This window comes from Hylobates moloch, unplaced genomic scaffold (assembly GCF_009828535.3).
Source record: "Hylobates moloch isolate HMO894 unplaced genomic scaffold, HMol_V3 SCAFFOLD_14, whole genome shotgun sequence".
NCBI classification, from domain to species: domain Eukaryota; kingdom Metazoa; phylum Chordata; class Mammalia; order Primates; family Hylobatidae; genus Hylobates; species Hylobates moloch.
The window spans coordinates 49,763,923-49,788,302 of record NW_026652289.1 but is presented as its reverse complement, the minus strand read 5'-3'; the positions used below and the strand labels follow the sequence as shown (position 1 = coordinate 49,788,302).

General features: G+C 48.0%; 1 protein-coding gene across 6 annotated transcripts in view; it reads right to left on the bottom strand.

Moving 5' to 3' along the window:
* The window catches only part of RASGRF1 (Ras protein specific guanine nucleotide releasing factor 1), an 82,759-nt gene extending 66,012 nt beyond the window's left edge, over positions 1-16,747 (bottom strand). For 5 of the 6 annotated variants that reach the window (XR_009209568.1, XR_009209569.1, XR_009209570.1 and 2 more), the window contains exons 1-2: positions 13,890-14,136; positions 2,393-2,472 (exon numbers count right to left, since the gene is read on the bottom strand). Coding sequence is in view for 2 of the 6 variants with exons in the window: in XM_058427220.1 (XP_058283203.1) it covers positions 2,393-2,472; positions 13,890-14,056 (247 nt within the window). In the remaining 4 variants the exon portion in view is untranslated. Of the gene's footprint in view, positions 1-2,392; positions 2,473-13,889; positions 14,144-16,656 lie in introns of those variants that run through there. The other variant, XR_009209571.1, reaches the window with a different exon arrangement.
* Positions 16,748-24,380: the final 7,633 nt, after the last annotated feature.

Sequence of the window (24,380 nt, the reverse complement as noted above, 5' to 3'; positions counted from 1 at the left end):
GCTTCAATTCAGGACATCAGTGTGAGGCCACCCCTTCTCCAGAGCTTCCTGTGGGGACGGCTGAGGCTTCTGTTGCAGCTGGAAGGCTGCCCAGTTCCTCCCTCTGCCTGCTCCCATGCCCTATGGCGCTACGGCCTAGGACACTCCCCAAGAGGCCTCCCTACCTCCTGGAGTCTCCGTCCTGAGACAGAAGTGGCCTATCTGAGGTCACAGGGCAAGTCAGCAGCCGGCCTGGAGCTGGGTCTCCTGAACTCCTGATTCCAGGGATTTCCTACCATATGACATATGAGTCTTTGCTCTTTCGTTCATCTGTCATTGTCCCAGCAGGGCTTCCAGGCTCTGCATTATCTAGTTCACCAGGTGGGGCCCTTTCTGGCTATAGTTCTGTCTCAAGCTTCCTGGGTATATAACTTGCCTTTCCAGTGCCCCCAAGTCCCAACCAATCTCCCCAAATCTGCCCTTCAATGATTTGATAGGCTGGGATGGAGTCATGTGAAACATCTTCCTTATCTTTATTTATTTATTTATTTATTTGATGGAATCTTGCTCTGTTGCCCAGGCTGGAGTGCAATGGTGCAGTCTAGGCTCACTGTAACCTCTGCCTCCCGTGTTCAAGTGATTCTCCCACCTCAGCCTCCCAAGTAGCTGGGACTACAGATGTGCACCACCACACCCAGCTAATTTTTGAATTTTTGTGTTTTTTGTAGAGATAGAGTTTTACCACGTTGGCCAGGATGGTCTTGAACTCCTGCCCTCAAGTGATCTGCCTGCCCTGGCCTCCCAAAGTGGTGGGATTAAAGGCATGAACCACTGTGCCTGGCCTTGAAACATCTTCTTTTTTTTCTTTTCTTTTCTTTTTTTTTGAGTTAGAGTCTCGTTCTGTCACCCAGGCTGGAGTGGAGTGCAGTAGTGAGATCTTGGCTCACTGCCACCTCTGCCTCCTGGGTTCAAGCAATTCTCCTGCCTCAGCCTCCCGAGTAGCTGGGACTACAGGTGTGCACCACTACACCTGGCTAATTTTTGTAATTTTAGTAGAGACAGGGTTTCATCATGTTGGCCAGGCTGGTCTTGAACTCCTGACCTCAGGTGATCTGCCTGCCTCAGCCTCCCACAGTGCTGGGATTAAAGGCGTGAGTCACCGCGCCTGGCCAAAACATCTTCTTGTGAGTCCCATTTAAGAGAGGAAACATGGTTTCCTTGTAATCAACTCTAGATGGTAGCTCATGTGATGGGTGTCCGACCACCTGATGGACAATGTCTTCATCAATGCAACTGCAGAATATGCGGACCCCATCTTTCTAAGGACACTTCTTATTTTGACCTTAGAGAAAAGCACAGGTCTTTGACTTGAGAAAAATAATAGTGCCTACTTCCCCCTGGGAAGCCTCAATGCCTGAGGGCAGGGGAGCTCTGGAGAGCCAGGCCTGGGCCTGCTCTGTGCCCTCCACCCACGCAGCCTTTGCTACTCCTTTACTTCCCTAAGCCACTTTCTTTGCCTCCATCGTGGAGGTGACACCAACACTCACCTTTATCTACCAAGTTAAGAAAGTGAAACAAAAAAGAAAGACATTTGGTACAGGTTGAGGGTGAGATGCAGGAGGTTCTTCTGTCTGTTGCTTGTGGAACTAGAGCAGTGCAGCCATCTTGGAGAACAATGGGACAATATGTATGAAGCAAGAGCCTTTCATATGTTTGGATTCTTTGTTTTAGCAATTCTGCTCATTGGAAACTTATCCCAAGGAAATGATCTCTAATATAGAGAAAATTTCTTATGAAGAGATGATTATTTCTAACAACAAAAAATTGGAACAACTCTAAGAGCCAACCATAGCAGATGATTAGATAAATGACAGTGCCTTCATGGGTACTGGAGTATTATACAGCGATCAAAAAGCATGCTTTTGGCATGAGAAAATGCTTATGGGATAATGCTAAGTAAAAGAAAAAAAAAACAACACACAGCAAGATACAAATTCTATATTCAGTATGTTTGCAATTATGTAAAGTGGAAAAAAACCCAAGATCTATGCACAGAAAAAAATGGGAAGAAAACACACCAAAGTGTTTATAGTGGTTATCTTTGGGAAGCAGAACTATGCTTGATATTTTTAAACATTTTCTACTTTTATGGGTTCTCAATTTTTTTGAAATGAATGTGTATACATTCTTTATAAAAGGGGAAAGTGGATAGGAAACTAAAAATATATCATTTCCTCTTAGAAATACAGCATTTGCCAACTTGTCTTTTCTCTTCTGCCCCCTCTGAGGGATTCTGTGGGTTTTAAAAAGTGACACTCTATTATGCTCTAGAAGGACAAAACTGCCCCAGCCTTTTGGGGTGGCCCCTGGAGGGGGACTTCTCTGGGGGCCTCAGTGAGGGCTGACTACTCACCCAGGACCAGCGTGGGCCAGCTGGAGATGCGGGCCTTCAGGCCTTGGTAAAAGATCTGATGTAAAAACATGATGGTTTCGCTGAAAGAGAAAGCACAGGGTCACCTCTGCCCCAGGGACTTCCTGCTCCTTCAGAGGTGACTGTCCCCAAACCTCCTGCGTGACTTCAGCAGCAAACCCTTTTCTCATGTGAGACCTTACGTGAAAACTGCATCGGCAGGATGGATGATACAATCTGGAGGGGCCTGGTGCTAAATGAGAATGCAGGCCCCTGGTTAAAGAATTACTAACCATTCCCAGATGGTGACAGCACAGCATTAAATCAAGCCCAGGCTTGTCTATGCATGGGGTGGCACATCCACGGGCCGGCAGAGGGCAGGGAGCTGCTCTGGCCAGTGGCTTCTGTCTCCTCAAGTCCCGGCCTGCTGGGCCCCACACCCCCTCCCCCAAGGTATCTCGGAGGAAACCAGGGCTCTGGCAAACACGAGTAAAAGCCATGGATCAACAGAAGAGCTAGAGTTTGGGATTAGCACAGAGAGGGGCTGAAATCTGCCTGATGCCCCTTCCCGGCTGTGAGACCATGAATAAGTTACCTAAGGTCTCCCAGGCTCCAGTCCTTCTGTGTAAAACATGAAGGTGAAATGAGGAGGCCCCTGGAAGCAGTGGGACAATTCGAGTGCCCAGTGCACAGGAGACGCTCAGCAAACGCTAGTTCCCCAACACCCAGTGAACGCCCCGGCTGTTTGGAATCAAAGTCAGAGAAGCCAAAATACCAGAGTCCCGCTGCTTGCAAAGCCCCTGTTTTGTTGCCACATAACGTGCTGAACTCGTATTCTCATTGGCAACTTAGCGCGGGCTGGGTACAGGCAGCCACATTTGCCGGGCCTTCCCCCCAACCCGTTTTCCACCCACTGCTCCCCAAGCAGCTGGTCCCAGAACACAGTCCAGGCGTCTCCTCTCCCAGGACAAGCTGTGAGGACTGAGAGAACACCAGAGCGAGGCGGCTTCTGCTGCTTCCTGAAGGCACCCCCATTCCTTCCTGCCCAACCATTTCTCCCCTGCTCCTTAGCTCCTACCACCTTGGAGACCTGGGGGTTTCCCCCAGATGCCCCCTAGGCTCTTTGTGGGAAAACTGAGGCCCAGAGAGAGAAAGTGAGTACCTCAGGAATCAGGGACAGCCCTGAGCCTTTGGGACAGCCCCTCTCTGTCCCTGGAATGTTCTGCTGCTTTCTTTGGTGGCATTCTCCACGGTGTGCTCTGGGCTCCCTCCCGCCTCTGTTTCTCCAGTGCTTTGTTTGGCTGTTTGAGGCACCTGGTGTTTCCCACCTTGGGGTGCTGGCCCTTCTCCCAGCAGTTTGTGCTCTGAGGCAGCCCTCCTCCATCTCACTGTCTTAGCACAATGAGAGTCAAGGGTGGAAGACATCTGGTGAGCACAGAGATGCTCCAGCATCAAGGTGGTGGGGGGCAGGGCACAGGGGCCAGTGGATGGAGGGGGCTCAGAGGTTAGAGGCTCAGGACCTCAGAGGGATGTGAAATGTCCTGTGCATGCCTGCTTTGCAGAAAACAGGTAGGGTGGGGAGAAAGAGGATGTGAGAGAGATAGCAAGAGAGAGAAAGGGGTGAGGGAGGTAAGAGAGGAAGGGAGGGAGAGAGAACAGAACAGAACACAACACCTCCAGGCTAAAGGGCAAAACTAGCAACTGCATTCCACAGAATACATAGAAGGAAAGGAAAACTGAGAAAGACTGAAACCAATGCGAACTTAAAAACCCAAGCAAAGACTTTGAGCTCTCACTTCTGAGTGTGGATCCCACCAGTATTGTGAATTGTCTGTCATCTCCCTAAAGTTCCAAGAGAAAGAGTCCCTCCAGGTATGGCAACTTCTTATGACCCTTGGTAAGGCTGGTTTCTGTCTGGCTCTGACCCCCAAATGAGTTTGTTGAATGGATAAATGTTCCAATTTTAAGAATTTTGGGAGTCCACATGTGAAGACCCTTCAAAATGCCCAATAACAAGAGACCAACCCAGGGGTGCATGAGAGTGCAGAGAGGGAAGAATGTCTGACTTGAGGTGGGAGGCAAGGAGGTCAGGTCAGGGGAGTCTCAGGGGTTCTTGAGGGAGCCATATTTGGCAGCCGTCCCCAATCTTTTTGGCACCAGGGACTGGTTTTGTCAAAGACAATCTTTTCACAGACGGATGGTGGGGTGGGAGCGGTGCGGTAGGGGGATGGTTTCAGGATGATTCAAGTGCATTATATTTATTGTGCACTTTATTTCTATTATTATTATTATTATATTTTTGAGGTGGAGTCTTGCTCTGTTGCCTAGGCTGCAATGCAATGGCGCAATCTCGGCTCACTGCAATCTCCTCTTTCCGGGTTCAAGCGATTCTCCTGCCTCAGCCTCCCGAGTGGCTGGGATTGCAGGTGTGCACCAGCACGCCGGGCTAATTTTTGTATTTTTGTAGAGACAGAGTTTCACCATGTTGGCCAGGCTGGTTTCAAACTCCTGACCTCAGGTGATCCACCTGCCTTGGCCTCTCGAAGTGCTGGGATTACAGGCATGAGCCACCATGCCTGGCCTATTTCTTTTATTATTACATTGTAATATATAACGAAATAATTATGCAAGTCACCATAATGTAGAATCAATGGGAGCCCTGAGCTTGTTTCCCTGCAACTAGATGGTCCCATCTGGGGGTAATGGGAGACAGTGACAGATCATCAGGCATTAGATTGTCATAAGGAGCATGCAACCTAGATCCCTCACATGTGCAGTTCACGAGAGGGTTTGTGCTCCTATGAGAATCTAATGCTGCTACTGATCTGACAGGAGGTGGAGCTCAGGTGGTAATGTGAGCAATGGGGAGTGGCTATAAATACAGATGAATCTTTGCTCGCTCATCCACTGCTCGCCTCCTGCTGTGGGGTCCAGATTCTAACAGGCCACAGACCAGTGTTAGTCTGTGGCCCGGGGGTTGGGGACCCCTGATATATAGGATCTTGACATGTGTCTAGTTCGTTTTAGATAACCCTGAGTACTGCCATGGCAAGACTTAGGATAGCCATTCCCAGACAGCTTCAGCACAGCAGACAACTGTCAGGATGGACCAGGGAGGAAATGAACCTTCTTATATCCCAATACTGCACATGCCTGTATAGCAGCATATCAGGAACATCATAAGCTAGAATTATAAAAATATAGTTGATGAAGCCTCCATTTCTAAGGTTAAATTTAAAGAATTTCACTTGTAATCCTACTACTCAGAAATTACTATCATTGCCCAGCCAACTAAAAAAATTATCTCATTTTGACTTGATTTGCTTAAAAAAATCAAATTATTAATGGGTTGGTTGAACATTTTTCTTATATATTGGCCATTTGTATTTCTGTTTAAAAAATTGCCTAGTCATGTTCATTGCTATTTTCTCTCTTATTAATCTTTTCTCTTATTAATTTTAAATAACTATATTAAGTGTATAGTCTGACATCTATGTTGTAGACTCTATCTTTGCTCAGCTATTTGCCTGTTGATTTTGTGTCTGGTGTTATTCTGAAGCTTTTCCATTTTTCCTTGTAAGGCAGACCATTTTCTTTCTGCTTGGCTTGGGGAATCATATCTTTCCCCACTCCCAGACTGCTTACATACTCCTGTATATATTATTTTATTGTTTCATTTTTACATGTAAATACTTAACTATTGTTTCCTTTGGTGTACGATATGAATAAGGGAGCTAGACATAGCCTTTCCCTCAGTTTGGTTAGTCAATTGTCAATTCTGTTAATCAAATATACCAGCTTTTTACTAGGCTGGTTTTTCATAGTTAACCAAATTCTTGCCAGGTGAGGTGGCCCACGCCTGTAATGTCAGCACTTTGGGAGGCTGAGGCAGGAGGATCGCTTGAGTCTGGGCACTATAGGGAGACTCCGTCTCTATAAAAAATAAAAAATTTAGCCAGGCATGGTGGTGCACACTGGTGGTCCCAGCTACTAAGGAGGTTGAGAGGATGGCTTGAGCCCAGGAGGCAGAGGTTGGCAGTGAGCCAAGATCACATCACTGCACTCCAGCCTGGGCAACAGAGTCAGACCCCGTCTCAAAAAAAAAAAATTCTAATATATGCTTAAGTCTCTTTCTGGACTTTCTATTTTATTTTGTTGATCTTGGATTAGTCTTAGGTTGTTTTTATTACTTTGCAATATATTTATAAGCCTTTATAATATACTTTAATTACAGGTAGGGAATTCTTTCATTGTTGTTTTTTAAGAACATTATCTGTTTGTATGCATTTATTCCTCCAATTGAATGTTAAAATCATTTTGCTAGGCTGCACTTTGATTGGTATTACATTAAATTTACAGAACATTTTGGGTGAAATGACATCTTTATGACACACATCTTTTCATCCAGCTGCATCTGTCTACTATGTCTTTGTTGATGCCTCATCACATAGGTCCTTTGTTTATTCCTAGACAGTTTACGTTCTTGTTGCTATTTCTCATAGTATATTTTCTAAGTGGTTGCTGTAGATATAGGGAAAAGCTGCTGATTTTTTTTTTTTTTTTGAGACAGGGTCTTGCTCTGTCCCCCAGACTGGAGTATGGTGGTGTGATCTCGGCTCACTGTAGCCTCAGCCTCCTGGGCTCAAGTGATCTTCCCACCTTAGCCTCCTGAGAAGCTGGGACTACAGGTGTGCACCACTATGACCTTCTCATTTTAGGTTTTCTGTAGAGATGGGATCTCCCTATGTTGCCTGGGCTGGTCTTGAATTCCTGGCTAAAGCAATCCTTCTGCCTCGAAAGTGCTGCGATTAGAGGCATGAGCCACTGTGCCCAGCCTGATTTTGCTTATATTTTAACAACATGAACTCCTAATAGTTTTTAGGATTTTTTTCATTGACCCTGACCTCAGGTCTACCCCACGGAGCTGCTTCTCCTTCTTCTCTTCTCATCAAATAGTAGCCCTTCCCACCAGCCTCTCAGATAGAACCTGGGAATCACCTATCACCTCCTCCCCCGTCATCCCTATATCTACTCCATCAAAGCTGCTGATTCTGCTGTCTCCTGTCTGTTGCATCTGCCACCCCTGTCACCTCTGCCTAGACTGTTGTCAGTGGGCCCCTAACTGATCTTTTGCTTCCATTCTTGCCCTTGGTCTACCCATTCTCCACATAGTGGATTCACCTCTTAAAAATCGAATCTAATCGGGGGAGTGGCCTTAACTTGGCCTTCAACGCCCTGTAGGAACTGCCTCTGTCTGTCTCATGGGCTACTCCCTTTTCCCTATGCCTTCTTACCACTCTGGCCTTCTGTTCCCTGGATTTGCTTTCTTCTGCCTTAGGGCCTTTGCACAGGCCATTCCCTTTGCTCTCACCACCCCCTTTGTGGGCATAGCTCTTCTATTTATCAGAGCAAGAGCGAGAGCTAGAGAAAGAGAGAGAGAGAGAGTCTGCACACATACAAATGTGCTATTTTTAAAATCAAGTTTTGGTAAAAAAAATTGGGAAGTTTTTCACTTTTCTCCTATGTTCTATAACAGTTTAAATAAAAACGATTATTCTTTTAAAATGCCAAGTTCGTTGTGACTCTCTAAGGGGAATATACCATGCACCTTTCTCAAATCTACGTGACCCCTTGAAGGTGGAATACCTAATAACGTCTTGCAGAACTAGTGTTACATTCACTCGTTCAACACATAGTGATTGAGTACCTACTAGGTGTCAGGCACTTGCTCAGACAATGGTCTCCCTGTGTCTAACTCCAGCAATGATAAAAACAGAAATAGTCCCCATCAAGGCTGCTGGATGCACAATTCTAGTGGGCACCATTCACAGCCTAGTGTATGTCAGGGGTTGGCAAACTATAGCTCATGGGCCAAATCTAGCATAGCCGCTGTTTTTGTATGGCCTGAAAGCTTAGAATAATTTTTACATTTTTAAATGGTTGAAAACAAAAGAAAAGTTTTATTGTAATATAGCCACACCCATTTGTTTTTGGATTATCTGTGACTGCTTGGTTGTAACAGAAATGGTATGTCCCACGAAGTCTAAAACATTTGCTATTTGGCTCTTTACAGAATAAAGTCCGCTCATCCCTGTGCAATGTGAATGGTGCCCCCAGAATTGTACAGTGCACAGTTGGTGCAGCTGTAATCTATGGCCCTGTCCCACTCACATTGAACAGTTAATATAGTGAGAGACCTAGACACAAAAAGAAATCTTTATTTAAGTGTGATGCATGCAACAAAGAGAAGCATAGGGGCTCTGGGACAGCACGACCAGGGGACATAAGCCAATGGCAGCAAGGGGCGTGGGGGTGGTCAGGGACATGGCATCCAAAGAAAGACATAAAGAAGAGTATGATTGCTGTTGGAAGGAGAGTAGGGTAGGAAGAATGTTCCAGCCAGAGAATTGGCCTGACTGCAGGACATGTTCATTTTGCCTGGTTCCCTCCCTGAGCCCAGAAAGAGGCATGACGTACCCAAGGCCAGTCCAAGGCAGATAGGGCTGGGCAGGAGCAGGACAGAACCAGGCCCCTTCATTCTTGCCCCCACACCCTGCCTGTTGCATTGCACCAGTCACTCATCATGGGTTCCAGGGCCTGCCCCTCGTCACTCTCCAGCCCATGCAGACAGGATGAATTGATTGTGGCAGGCTCCCCTGCTGAGCCTCATCATTCCCTCAGCTCAGGGCTCCAGGCAGCCACTGCTAATCAGTCAGTGCAGGAAGCAAGATACAAACCATCTGCCACCGGGACAGGATGCCTCTTGTCATGGGCAACACCTGTGGTTCCCTGCACATGGCACTGGGCATGGTTTTTATTAAAGGGAAATCGCTCGTCTCTAAGCTTATTGTCTTGGCTGAACAAAGTCAGCTGCAAATGTTTAGTTCAAAGATCTTTTCCCCCCATTTCAGAAGTACACAATTAACACCCTCCCCAGCTCTGCAACATCCTCAATGAATCTGCCAAGCTTCTCTCTTCCCAAGGACCTTTTAAAATGAGCTTCAGTAAATTAAATCACCAAATTAGCATCAGGTTTCTAATGTGGCTGTATATTTCAGCCTAAAAGCAAATCTAGGGGACAGCTACATATGAAAAAGCTTTCCAGCAAGTGAGCTGGCAGCTCCACCATGGCTTATGACACACAGACCTCTGTGCTGTGGTCTGAGGCAGGGAGAGCAGTGAGGTTCACGTCCTGGATCAGCCCCCACAGCGTGGACAGCAAGTGAAAAGGTGGGGCTCACACACAAGGGGGAGTTCTCCAACAGAGGGTGCATGCCCAGACCTGTGCTGTAATGACCCACACTCATTAGCAGTGGGGGCAAGGAAAATGGGTTGCTGGAGAGAATTCCAGCCCATTATTTAACAAGGCAGCCGGGGGAAGCTGGGGCCTTACCGTGAAACAGATCTAGGTTACAATCCCAGCCTGCCCCCACTCGCTGTGTGCTATTGAGCATTTCCTGCCACCTCTATGATCCTGGCTCCAGCCTCATAGGTGTCCCTGAGGATCAGAAAGCATGCAGGCCAAGTGCTGGCAGATAGACCAGCACAATGCAGGTCCCATAAAGCCCTGCTGTAATGTGGGAAGTGTAGTCCAGAAGCTTCAATCCTGCAAAGTGCTGAGTGGGGGCTGTTTTAAGGTCACAAAAAATAATTCCAGCTGTTCCTTATGTTTGCAAAAAAGCATAGAGCTTAAGATAGTGAAGCTTGTGCTGTCCCTAAGTGACCACGTATAAGGCGAGGATGATCTGGAGGCAGTCATGTTCCAGCTCTTCCTTCCCACCCTGACCCCTGGGGAAGGACAGATCTCTGTTAGAGAACAGGGACCAAGGTAGAGGAGAGGAACCAGCCTCATCAGACTCACAACCATTGATATAACCACCAGGTCTTCTCACTTAATCTAGGAAGACAATAGAGTAAATTACATTGACTAATTTTCAATGTTGAACCAGCCTTGCATTCCTGGGATGGATCCCACTTGGTCAGGATATATTACTCTTTTTATATATTGCTAGATTCACTTTGCTATTTTGTATATATGCACATGAGGGATATTGGGCTGTAGTTTTCTTGTGATGTATTTGGTTGTGATATAAGGGTAATGCTGACTTTGTAAAATGAGTCAGAAGTGTTCCTTCCATGTTATATTTGATTTTGATTTCTTGCAGGTGCATTATTATGGAGCACCTGGGCTATGCTAGTCTCTGTGCTAAACACTTTACACCAAGTCTCTTCTTTGATCCTTCAGTGCCTGTAAGAGGCAGGTACCATTCCTGGACCAGCTTTTACTGATGACCTCTAGAGTCCATATTCTAGAGGTCTTGAGAATTGATCAGGCTGCTACTATTTTTTCCTGGGATCAATAACATTGCTAAGGCAGGCAACAGTTGGCCTTGGGCCCACCATAAAGAAGGTGAAATGGGCAGCATCCTTGGGATGAAGAAGTGGCTACCTGGGGAGATGGGGATGGGTAAGGGAGCTTCTCAGGCTGAAGCCTCTGGAGGATGCCACTCATCTTTGTTCTAGGCAGGCATGCACACTGCCCAGGAGGCCCTGAAAGCATCACAGTCATAGTGTCACTCTTCAGAGCTGGAGGATCTTAAAAGGCATCTAATTAAACTTCTAAACCTCTTTGATGTTTCTGAAAAAGGGTTACTCTTCTGAATTCTTACTGTGATGGGGAGCTCATTACTTTTCTGAACTTTTGCCTCCGGGTCCACCAGCCTTCAGTTATCCAGCCCCCTACAAGGCACCAGGGAAGTGTGCTGAGATGCACATTTGCCTCTGCTGGCAGGATGCAAACATGTGCTGGGCAGTCATGCCTGCTCAGGCCCTGGAGTCCCTGCATGCTCACTTAGCATCTCTACCAGCCTCCCATCCTCCACTCTCCCCAAGGAGTGTCCCTCCACATGGCAGAGGGGCTGAGCTTCCTGCGACAGACCTGACCACGACATTCTCTGCCTGAAATGTCTGATGGCTCCTTCCTGCCTCCAGAATCAAGTCCCACTCTCACCTTTGGGCCTTCGCATATGCTGTTCTCTCTACCTGGAAAGCTCTTTCCTCCTCCTCCTCCTGTAAACTCTCTCGCGTCCTTAAAGACTAAGCTCAGACACCACCTCCTCCAGGAAGCCTCTTTGGTGGTTCTCACCACATTCCATGGTAAACATCTGCTGGATCATTTGACCCAATGGTGGGGTTTTCATGGCTCACTCTGTATATGTGAACCCAGCACACAGCCAGGCACTCTGTGTTGCTTGTTTGTTGAATGAGCGAGTGGATGAGTGTCCTTCCCTTTGGTGGGGCTGCTGGCTACCAACACATTCCTTCCATCCCTAATCATTGCTGGGGCCCAACCCTTATGGACTGCCTTGTATTGACAACAGAAAGGGAAAAACAGATTTAGGTAAATCTTTCCAGTTGCCCTGCTGAAGGATTCCTGGATCTATCTTGAGGTCTATTGTGTTTCTTTTTAAGGTCATTGTTGAAAATATCAGCTTCATGAGAAGGCAAAATCCCCCTTTCCTCCTTCTCATTTGTTCTCCCTTAAAGGTATCTGACCTGATCCATTCAGTTCTTTGAAGATAAAAATCTAAAACCATGTTGTGATTTTTTTTCCTGAACAACTTTTGAACAAATACTGTGAGCTGGCATGAATATTCTCTATCAAAGATTCCAGGTCAAAAGAATTCTATTTCAGATGAATCAATGAAGTATAATAAAATTAAGAAGAGGTAACAAACACAAAAGGACACCTCTTAGTGATGATGATAAATGGTCACCAAAAGTTTGCAATGGTGGCCTAAAATGCAAAAAAAGTACAAATAACATAGAACTACACTACTGCCTCCTGAAGTAAACCTCAAATAAGGAGTCATGGTGGAGATAAACACAGGCAGCCACCTCTGTTTATCTCAAGCCTCCCATTTTGGTGCCATCTGGGACCAGTAGCATCAGCAGCACCTGCAAGCTTGTTCGAAATGCAGTCCCCTGGGCTCCACCCAGACCTACAGATGGGCTTGTGTTTGAGAATATGTGAAGTCAGCTGAGCTATCCAGGGTTTGCTCAGCAAGGAACACGTTCTTCACATTTTTCATTCAAATTCCAGGTCACTGAATCTAAACAACCCACTTTCTGGGTTAAATGTTACCTGATTTCACACACACATAATTCTTTTTCTGTTGTTTTAGTCAATGCATAAAAGCATTTATTGAATGTCTAAGAACTGTGATCAACATGTCTATTAAAAAGCAGCTTGTGGGGCCCTGTGATTCAGTCTCAAAAAGGTCTCATGAGGCCAAAAGCTATTTTCCTCCTCCTGCCTGCTTCTCTCTTTCCTTCTCTCTCTGTCCCCCATATTCTGATGCTTTGCCCACCTTTATAGTGTCAACCTGTCCCACCCCAATGACTTTCAGTTTCTTCAGCCCAATCTCTCACTTGAGCCTCAGACTCATGTCCGACTCACAACCTCATACATTCCCACGCTGGGGTGTTCCACAGTCCCCTCAAACTCAGCACATCACATTGTTAGGGAAAGGGGGAAGAGGAGGACACAGGGAAGGTGGCCCTGGGTCCCAAATATTCATGCAGAGGGCTTGGAGAAAAGGCTGGTTGAGATTAGTGAAAGGACTGAATGCTGAATATTTGAAAAGAAATGTAGTTGAATGAACATCTAGGGGAACATAATGATTTACTTGAATTCTTAGATGACATTCCATTGTAAATAGCATGCTGTTTTGTTGCTTTTATCTAGTTTATACAATTTTATCACCCACCAGAAAGCTCATTTAAACCATTTCCTTTTAAAAAGAAGTCAACAGCAGAAGGGCAGCCATCAGCGCAGCCTTCTGAAGAACCACAAGCCCCATATTAATGCCAGGGTCACCACCTGGGAGAAGTGACTTCTTTATAAGACATGTGGGTAGCGTGGTCCACAGCAGAACTCTAAGGCACCTGAGAATTCTAAGTTTCAACCTGGCCTCCAGGTCATTAGGATGGTATCAAGGTCGAAGAATAAGGTATTTTAGTTTACGTTTTGTAGCTTGATTTGTAACTCTTAAACATTTAAACCAGGGTTCCTTAACTGTGGCACTACTGACATTGTAGTTGGAATAATTCTTTGTTGGTGGGGAACTGTCCTGCATATTGTAGTATATTTAGTAGCACCTCTGGCCTCTACTCATTAGATGCCAACAGCAACCTCCCTCGTGGTGACAATCAACAATGTTTCCAAACATTCCTAAGTGTTCCCTGGGGAGCAAAACTGCCCCAGTTGAGGCCCACTGGTTTAGAACTATACTTTGTGAGCCTATATTTGTACCCCTGCCCCAGGCCCCACAATTATTGGGGTTGGTGGTTTCTAGCCACATGATCTTGGGCACTTTTCGTCCTCTCTGGGCCTCATCTGCACTCGGTGGGACCCACATGAGAGAGTGTGTCAAAGCTTAGCTGTGGCCAATGCTCACTAGTCTCCTTCCTGCCTTGGCCAACCTTTAGGGGTGCTCACCTGTTCAGGAAGATGCTGCTGACGTCGTCGTGCGTGATGGGAGGCTTCTTGGAGCTGGCGGCCATCCGCAGCGGGCGCAGAAAATTGTTGACGAGGATGTGCAGCTGCTGCACGTACTCAGCCTCAGCCTCCAGCATGCTGAACACCACCTGGTTCCTCTTGCGCATGCTGTCGGCATGGGGTGACCGGATGTAGTCCTGGATGATGGTCTTCCATTTCCGCCGGCACAGCCAGCCCCGCAGGAAGCTCTGCACCTGAGCAGCAGGACCAGTGGGGAGAGGCTCCTGTCAGGCAGTCTGGACCACTCCTGTCCTTCCAGGCTGTGAGCTCCCCAAGGGTAGGGACCAAGGCTTTGTTATTCCTATGCCGGGCATGTAGCAAAAAGAGCTCAGATGTAGACCAGGCCTAGCTCTGTTGCCCACATGATACAGGGCAAGTTGTTTGGTTGCCCTGAGTCAGTTTTTCCATCTGTAAAATGGGGCTAAAGAGATGATGGCTAGACTGAAAGTGTGGTCCACACATTGGATCGGCATCTCTGAAGAGCTTATTGGAAATGCAGATTCTCAAGCCCCACCCCAGGCCTCTGCAGTTTAACAAGACCCCTGGGTTTCTTTGGAAGCATTTGCTGGAGTAGGAAAAATGTGGCTCCATGTCTCCATAGTGGGAGGTTGCCCGAGGATAAAGGGTTGCAGGGCCGTGCTGGGCACAGCTCATGCCTTGTCTTGTCTAATGACTTGCCTGAAAGCCCAGAAGTTTCAATTAAAGCTCTTCTGGATAGTAGAGTGATTATCAAATTGAACAGAACATGGAAAATTAGTTAATCTCATACTTAGCCCTCATCAGCGGCTTCTGAGTCCTGGTGCCTGCCTGGAGCCTCTCCTCCTGACTCAGTAGGGAAATGAACAGAGACACTTAACTCAGTTGCCTTGGAGCTGGGCTGCTTGGAGTGGCCTCATGTTGGCAAGAACTTGGGAAAGGGCCTTGATTGACATACACACAGAGAGTTGTTTTAAGCTGTACAGGCTTCCAATCAAGGGGCCTCTGAGCTGTGTGCAAGCTCACGGTCCACAATGGGAGGAAGGGTACTGGGATGAACCAGTGGAGATCAGGCAGAGGTGCTCATACAGTATTCTCCACTGAAAGGACCACTGTCTCCAAACAGCAGGTACAGTTGTCCAGGGGCAGACCTGCTGGCTAGAGATGGGTGCCGTAGACAGAAGAGGCCAGCCCAAGCCCCAAGAGCTATCTCGGAAGATAGGAAGGGCTTTCTCAAAGAGGGAGGGGCTTACTCTGAGGCTCCATGAGGGTGAAAATAGAGTAATGGGAGGTGGATTTCAGCTAGCCTTTAATAAAATGTTCCAACCAGAATGCTCCAAATACAGGGGTGAGCTGGGAAGCTCACTGGGGCTGTAGTAGAGAACACGGGTCAGGGCGTCACTGCCCAGGTGGGACTTGACTCAGACCTGGGTGGCAAGTCCCAATGCCTGTGGGGCTCTGGCAGTTCTTAGAGGTGTGTGAAGCTGGCTGGGGGTGGGGGATGTCATAAGGTGGGACCTCTTGCCTGGGCCGGCTGCTGTCATGTGCAGGAGGTGGCCTGGGGCTGCTGGACCTTCTGCTTCTTAAGGAGATGTCGCGTCCCAGCAGCATGGCCTCTGGAGCTTGGCCGCCAGGGTTTGAATGTTACTCTGTAAATACTTAGCTGTGTGACCTTGGGCAAGTTCCTTTGCCTCTCTGTGTCTCAGCTTCCCCGTATGTAAAATGAAAATAATAAATAAACCGCAGAGGATTTTAGTGAGGATAGAATTAATCTGCATAAAGCTCTTAAAATAATGTCTGGCACATAGAAAGTAGTTAATTAATGTTAGCTATTTCTATTCTTGAGAAACCAGAAATCCAGATTTTTGTGTGATGTGTTTAGCTTTTAAAGCACTGGCAACAAATTTTTAAAAATGTAAACCAAAAAAAGCCCACTGTGTGGGATGAAAATCTCAAAATCTCAAGCATCCTGGTGCGCTGAACTTGGCCCATGGGATGCCAGTTTGCAGTTTCTAGGGATGGCATTGGGGTCCTTTTACGCACTCAACAAATAGGATTCTGTGGTTTCACCTGTTTTTCTTAGGGTGAGTCAGGCTTCCCTGTCTTGAGTTTGGCAAGCTACAAACACAACCCATGCTCCTTCCCTCTGCCACACCACCACAGGGTGGCCCATGGTATGTCACTACCTGGCCACTGGGCAGATCCCTGGTAGCTTCTGAGATGTCTGTCCCTCCCGAACTCTAATAGGGTAAAAGCAGTCAGGTCTGAAAAAGGCTGGACTACCATGCTGGGTCTGCTTGGGACTCAAGAGGTACTTGTGAGAGGTGGCATGTACACGGCAGTGGGGGTGGCATGCCAGGGAGTGGCAGTGGAGAGGTGGCCCTGGGGGCCTTGGCAAGGTGAATGGCAATGCGAGGAAAGCGGTCAGCTGACAGTCCCAGGCCTGGGTTTCTGTCCTGGCTTTCCCCACTCCTTCTTCTTGTGGAACCTCAGTTTTCTTATCTATAAAACGGGGCTGAAGCACTCTGCCCCATAGGGATAACCAGAAGAAATGACTTGACAGGGTACCCTTCAGGGATAAGGGAGTGTGGGCTCTGTTTTTGGAGCTGAGGTTGGGGGATGGGGGGCACGCCCTGAGGACAGTGGGGCTGTGGTGTGGATACTGCCGACCCTGGACTGGCTCTCTAAAGAGAGAGCTCCAAAGAAGGCCACCCAGAGGGATAGTACTGACCTTCTTAATTTTCTTGATGTCGCTGTCTTCATCACTGGGGGCGACAGTCTGGGTGGACTGGATGCGCTCATTGTCCTTGAGCAGGGATGCGATCTGCAACAGAAACACAGGTCAGCCTGTGAGGGGCACTGGCTCACGGAGGCCCCAAGTCTTTGGCTGGTGGGTGGCAGGCACAGGGTGGCAGCCGAGTGCCCTGCCTCTTCTTCCCCAAAAGCCATGATGCCACAGTTTGTGATTCTGACTCTGTGCATCCAGGTCATGTAACCAGACAGGCCCCAGACATCTGTGAGAAGCAAGTGCTGCACGGGGAATGGGTAGACACCTGCGTTCCAGGCCAGCTGGGCTGCCCAACCAGAGTGGCCTTGGACGAAGCCCTTCTGCTCTCGGGGCTGTAGCCACCTCATTTGTAATCTCAGAATTTGGCCTGAATCTGTGGTTCTCCTCCCTACTCCCCAAACAACCAGTCCCTTTTTTTTAAAAATAATTTTTGCTGTGATAAAACACATGTAACATATTAAAATTTACCATTTTAACAATTTTTAAGGGTATGGTTCAGTGGCATTAAGGACATTCACATTGTTGTGCAACCATCACCACCATCTACCTCCAGAACTCTTCATTTTGTAAAACTGAAACTCTGTACTCATCAAACAATAACTCTCCATTCCCCTTCCTCCCAGTCCCTGGCAACCACATTCCACCTTCTGTGCCTCTGAATTGGACTCCTCTAGGTACCTCATCTAAGTAGAATCATGCGCTATTTGTCTTTCTGTGACCGGCTTATTTCATGGTGCATAATGTCCTCAAGTTTCTCCATGTTGCAGCATGGGTCAGTTTCCTTCCCTTTCAAGGCCGAGCAATATTCCCTTGTGTGTGTAGACTACATTTTATTTATCCATTCCCCCTTTGATGGGCATCTAGGTAATCCTTTTATTTTTCAAACAAAATTGTATCTGGATATAAATCAGATAGAGCAGGTGGCTCCGGGTGAAGTCCTGCTGGCTTGGCGCTTTCCTTCCTGGGCAGCCCCAAAGCACCTCTTAGAATCGGAGGCCTATTTCAATCATAACCTGGAAACTGCTGGCCTAGAAAAGTGGAGCAGCTCTTCAAATATCTAGCTGCTCTGAACATCTCCATTTGCATAATTTGGGGATCACAGATGTCGACATAGCTGCAAGAACAAAACCAAGGCATTGTGCCTAGGAGAAGGTGCAACTGAAGCTGCACTGTGGCCAGGGGCCTCTGGGACTCATCCTGTAGACAGGCCAGTGGTGTATCCTCTTGCGCAGGGCTCATCCAACCACTCCAATTCTGTGAGTCCTTGTTTTGTGTCCTGTAGCAGGGTTCCCACGGCGCCATGGACTTTCCTGTGAAAATGCTGGAATTGCCTGTCTACTCTTCTATCTTTGCTGTGAGCTCTAAGGGAGAAGGGATTGCAGCTGTTTCATTTATTGTGCTCCTGGTGCCTAGCGCGAGGTTGGGCACTCAACACATTCTTGTTTGTCTACACAAATAAGTGAATTAAAAAAAATCAGAGCAACAGCAGCAACAAAAACATTAACCAAGGGAAAACCCTGCAGTAATGAAGCCCCGCATGTCTAAAGATAGTAGCTCGGGGGATTCTACGAACAAAGCTGCAAAGCCCGGCGCTGTTCTCTCTTGGGAACACATGGCTTTTGTCCCCTCAAGGCCACTTGCTGAACCACAGGATGAATGGGCGCTCATAATTGAGCGAATCAAGCACTTTGAAAGCAAAATGGAACAGTTACCCGCTCTCCACTCCCTGGTTGCTAAAATTACCCCAGCCTGTGATTGAAGAGTGGCTGAAAATATCTAACTGAGAAATAGTCAGTGTGGAGATGGGCTTTTCTCCCCACCCCCTCCCCCTTTTTGATCCTTTGAGAACATTTGCACATTGAAATGATGACTGATTCTTTGATCTGGACTCTAAAGGGCTAAGGAACACGCAAGCGTACACACACACACACACACACACACACACACCGCCTTTGGAGCCTGCTCAGTCAACAACTTTACCTTCGGCTTCTTTTCACCTCTGTGCCAGGATGCTTTCTTTGCCAATTTTGGGATTTGCACATAGCACCCCTTTTCACTTTAGGATGGTGATATGTGTGTGTATGTGTGCTGGGTTGGGGGAAGTGGTCTGTGTTTAAAACCGATTGTGCTCTTCTCAGAGAGAGGCATTCCGGGACATCTACTCAACAGGGACTAGGGCAGAAAATAGATGCAATTAGGTCAGGCACCATCCTACATGCGCAGGCAACAAAAACTTTAGAGGCTTTATTTAAGGATCAGGCTAAGTGGGCAAAGCTCTGGAGGGTTGCAAGCCTGGGGACTCTGCAAAAGTCTTGAACTATGTCTAGTCTTGGCCCATTGCAACTTGGAGCCAATATCGGGATGGTGGTGGGAGCCCCAGGCCTAAAGGGCTCATGGAGGGCTCATGGAGGCAGCCTTTCCCTGACACTGGCAGGTGCCTCCTGGAAGTAGATTTTGCTTTGCACCCTGCTTTGTTTGGTTACATCCTGCCCCTACTTAGTTGATCCTCATGAATTACAGCCATGGGGAACTGGACCTCTGGCTCACACCCTGACTCTGGCTGGCCGACTCCACACCTGGCTCCATGCCTGGTGTCTTGGCTGGCTCCTGCCCACCCACCACCCTCAGACTGGCTTTCTTTGCCCCCTAGAGGCAAACTCTCACTTGCTACACCCGCTTTGGGCACGGTGCATTGGCTCCTGCTCCACCCTACTCCCCTCTCCGGAGACACTTTCTTTAACCTGGAGTGTGTTTAGTCAGTGCAGTAATGGGTGATGGAATTAATCCAGATCTTTTTCTCTTTGTTAGCAGCCAACGGTTTACTAAAGATTGCTGCATTGCTTGCTTTTCAAGCAGGTGCCACACAACTCAGCTCTCTCTCCTGCCTCCCTGCTTCCCTCTGCCCCCATCGAAGCCCAACAGGTGCCCCCATCTCTGTTTCCCTTTGTGCCAACCTTATCAGCATGCTCTGATGGTGTCTGTGTTGGGCACCATGCCAAGTGCCCCTTCCCTGGAGGAGCTCCCAGCCTAAGAAGGAGGTCAGGCATTCACAGAGGTGGCTCGCAATCTAACAAGGCCAGGCCAGAACAGAGATGTGCACCCACTGCCATGGGAGAGCCTTGGCCAGGAAGTGGCAAGGCTCCCCAGGAAAGGTTTTGAAGGGCAAACAGGAGTCCAAGAGTTGGTATATGTGGGGGAAGGAATTCAAATAGAAGGAATGATATGAACAAAGGCATGGGTGTGATAGAGTGTTGTGTGCCAGGGCAGCAGGTCTTGGGAATGCGGGATGGCAGGAGAGATGGGGAGCAGGGCCACAGCAGGGAGGGTGGCCATGGAGAGGGGGTGCTGGTGGGGAAGGACCAAGACCACCCTCCCCTCCTTTCCCCAGAGCAGTCTTCTACCTATTTTGTATATTGGGGTTCCACATCAAAGTGTGTTTTAAAAACTGATTCTAGGCTGGTTGCAATGGCTCATACTTATAATCCCAGCACTTTGGGAGGTTGAGGCAGGTGATCACCTGAAGTCAGGAGTTCGAGACCAGCCTGGCCAACATGGTGAAACCCCATCTCTACTAATAATACAAAGATTAGCTGGGTGTGGTGGCACACGCCTGTAATGCCAGCTACTTGGGAGGCTGAGGCAGGAGAATTGCTTGAACCCAGGAGGTGGAGGTTGGAGTGAGCCGAGATTGTGCCATTGCACTCCAGCCTGGGTGACAAGATTGAAAAAAAAAAAAAACCCAAAACTGATTGCAAGGCTAAGTCTTCATTTTGAACCTTAGGGTAAAGATCTCTGCAGTTCCCTCCACTGTCAGCCTTCTAGGATATGTGTGTTCCCATTCCAGTAAAATATTACAGCCACCTGCAAACTCCTATGCTGCCCTTTAGGGCCTGTCTTAGCTCTCCAAATTTACTTCCAATTGCAAATGGGAGAGAAATAGCTATTAAAAAAATGAAATCATGCCAAACTGAGCATTCTAGAGGAGGAGAGGAGTCTTCTCGGAGGTAGATGTTCCCTTGTTTTACATGGTTCCTTGATGGGGCTTTCTGGTAATAAAAGAGAAGTCCTGATAGGATTGTTTAGAAGGGAGAGAAGAGACTAAGTCAGCAGTGGATTGATTGTTTTGCTTAGTAAAGTTACAGGTGTGTCGGCATGATCTCCTGTTAACAGAGATGGCTGGGGTGGGTGCCACAGGATGGAGGGTACAGAGGGAGAAGAGACAGGCTGGCTTCATGGATGTGTGGCCTGTGCACTGGCACAGAGCCCCAGGCTTACAAGGGCCCAATGGTTGGTTTGAGCTTCTGCAGTTGCTGTCTCGAAGTTTTTAAGGGCCCCACATTTTCTTTTGTGCTGAGTCCTGCAAATTACAGAGCTGGTCATGAAAAAAGTTGCAGACAATGATATAATGGTAAATTATAAATGGTAAAGCTCTCTGAAAGGAAAACTGACTTGTAGCGTTTGCCAGTTCCCATGATGTCAGCCCATTTCTAGCTCAGCCCATTTCAAGCTACCAAAGGTCAAATACCCAGCTAGCGAAATTCTTGAAAATCTAACAGTTGGCTCTTGCAAGCTGGTGTGATAGAGTGTTGTGTAGATGGCCAATGGCCAATGGTAGAAGCAGGCTCTGGCACATCACCAGATGCAGGGGGAAGACCTTGGTAGGGAAAGAGGTTATGGACAACAACAAAAGCGGCACGTGGCAGTGTGAGGAGAGAAGTCAGTGTGTAAAGGGGAGGTTGGTGAAGGATGGTTGTGGCAGGAAAGGCTGGGTAACATGAGGGCAGAGGTGTTTTCTATTCATTTTTGAGCTATTTTCTGTTTTAATAGTGGAGTGCCCCTCCATTCTGTTACATACAACAGCCTGTGTCATGGGTTGTAGGGACTGAAGGAGGAGCCTCCTCTGAGTCGTTATTGGGACTTTTGCAGATACTCTGGTTCTCTCTCTTCTTGGAAATGGTGGGATTGTATTTCCCAGATCCTCTGAAGTTGGGCACAGTCACCTGACTTGCTTTGTCCAATGTGATGTGAGCAGTGTGCCATGTGCCTTTCCCCAGCCCAGCCACATGGCTGGTGAATTTCTTGATGGCAGAAGCCTCCTTGGCTTGTGTCTCAATCACTGAAGGATTTTGGGGAGCAGAGTCTTCAGCAGAACTCTCAGTGGACACACAGAGTCAGTAATCAACCTCTGTTGTTTTAAGACATTCAGATTTGGAGGGTGTTACTGCAGCATAATCTAGCCTATTCTGACAGACACAGGTAGTGACCACGCAAGGGGAAAGAAGCAGTGAAGACTGAGGGGAGGCAGCCATGAGAAGTGCAGTGATAGATCAGGAGAGTGGAGTTTGAAAGCAAGAGGTGGCCAGGGAAACCCCTGGGAATCCTCAGGAATATGTGGGATGGGGCTTGAGGAAGCTTATTTGGCCATCAGAAGAGAGGTGGACCATGAGAGTGTGGGGCCATCCAGGCAACACTGTCATTCCTGAATATGTACCCTGTTATCAAGGTCCTCTCCTCAGCAGGGAGGAGAAGGCTGTGGTGGGGCAGGCTCAGGCCAAGGATTTCAGCCAGGAGATCCAGTCGTGGAAGCGAGAGACTTTGGGTAAGTCGCTTCCTCCCCATGGACCTTGGTGTCTTCAGAGTCCTCCTGGCTCTGATAGTCTAAGACCCCGGGCCTTCCTCACTGGTGTCACTCATCACTCACCTGGCTTTTCAGTGTGTCCTGCCCACCTGATGGCCACTCCTCAGGAATGAGCTCTGTTTCCATTCTCCTAGAGCCCACTCAGAGCCAGCAAGTACCCTCTGACCTGCAGGACGTGTTTGTGCATATGTGTAGGTGTGTGTGTATATCAGGGGGACAGAGAGAGAGAGAGAGACAGAGAGAGACCAAGAGAGACACTATGGCCAGAAAGCTTTCCCAAGATGGTCCTTCTTTCAAAGTCTTCTTTAAAAATATTTTGCCCTAATACACTCGATTGGAAGCATTGCTCCGAAAATTCCCATCAAACGGGTCTCTGCTGCCACTTTGAGACACACACACACACTCTCACTCAGTCATGACTGACCTGCTTTCTGTTCCATAACACCACAGGGGGCTCTGCCCTTTGCACCTACACCCCTTCTCTGACCTACAACGCCCTGACACCTTCTAAGGCCACGTGCAACATAAACCCACACCTCCCAGGCTGTAAAACAATCAACTTCCTGACTTGGGTTCACACTGCAAGCCCTACGATGGCACTGAAGACACTCTACCACAATCAGACCCAAAGGCAGAAACTTTCATCTCTTTAATGCTTACCACAGAGCCTGACAACCATCCATTCATCAAGCCCTTATTGAGTACCTACTATGTGCCAGGCCAAAAGAAGGAGTGATAAGCGACACAGCCCTGTCCTTATGGAGTTCCTGCCAGGCCTGTTGGGGTGACAGGCACACATGGAGCCTGCTCTCACATGGTGAGCTGAGTGTGGGAAAGCCATGGGAGCAGACAGCAGGGAGCACCCTCCGGGGCAGGGATCCCCCAGGGTGAGGTGTTTGAGCTTGGTAGGATGTCACCAGGTAGGACGCGTGGGGATGAAAAAGGCATTCCAAACAGAAGCACCAGCATGTGCAAAGGCCAGGAGGCGGGTAGTGCACGGTGCCCACAGTGACTGAAGAGGTGGTGCTTGGGGAAAAGGATGAGGTCAGTGGTAGGTGATCTTCAGTGAGTGAGTAAGTGAATGAATGAATGACACTTGGACACTCTTGATTATGAAGCCAATAATCTGGTACTGGGGCTGGACTCCTTCCCTGATCCCATACAGAAGTTCGGTTTAGATTTAGGAATCTGTGTTGGGCGAAGATTGATCCCAGAATGAACTGGGTGGGCTGGAGTGGGGACATCCCTGAACTAAGCTCTGGTAGCCCTGTGGGAAGAGGCTACCAGAGTAGAGTGGAAAGACTGGCAAGCAGACAGGAGACCTGGGTTCCAGTCCCAGCTCTGCCACTTCCCAGCTGTGCGAGCTTGGGCAAGTGGATTGGGCTCTCTGAGTCTGATTCCTCCTGTGAAATGCAGGTGACTGATCCTATCAGGATGGTTGTGGGGAATGAGAGTATGTCATGAAGGTGCATGTTATCAGGCTAGCAGAGATGTGTAGAATCTGGAATTTTTGTTGACCTTGAGGTTGCAAGTTGATGTTACTCTTAGTTCAGGGCTTGGCTGCTGCAGAACAAGGTGAAATTGTTGGCTTTAGATCTTTGAACATTCCAGGCAGAGCTGGATTTGCAGGTGTGATGGGGTCCTATGCTCAGAAGGCTCTGCATTTGGGACTTCAAGCTCTTTTGTTGAAATTCTTAAGATAGTTTTCTCTTTGAATTGTGTTTAGTGAGTGGAATCTGATGGGACCATGAGCACACCGCGGGGTCTCGGAGCCTTGGCTCATGCATGTTCCTACCTCCCACTGCTTTTTCAGCTCCTTGGATGGGTTCTTGGCTGCTTATTCCCCACACTCTGGCATCCCAGGCCCCAAGACCTCTGCTACCATCTGTTCAGGGAGCAACTGGTTGAGTCAGCTGAGGAGACTCACAGTCCACCATCGCCCCCGACCCTCAGCAGGTGCCTGGGCATAGGTGCAGGCTGGGGTCATGCATGTTCCTACCTCCCACTGCTTTTTCAGCTCCTTGGATGG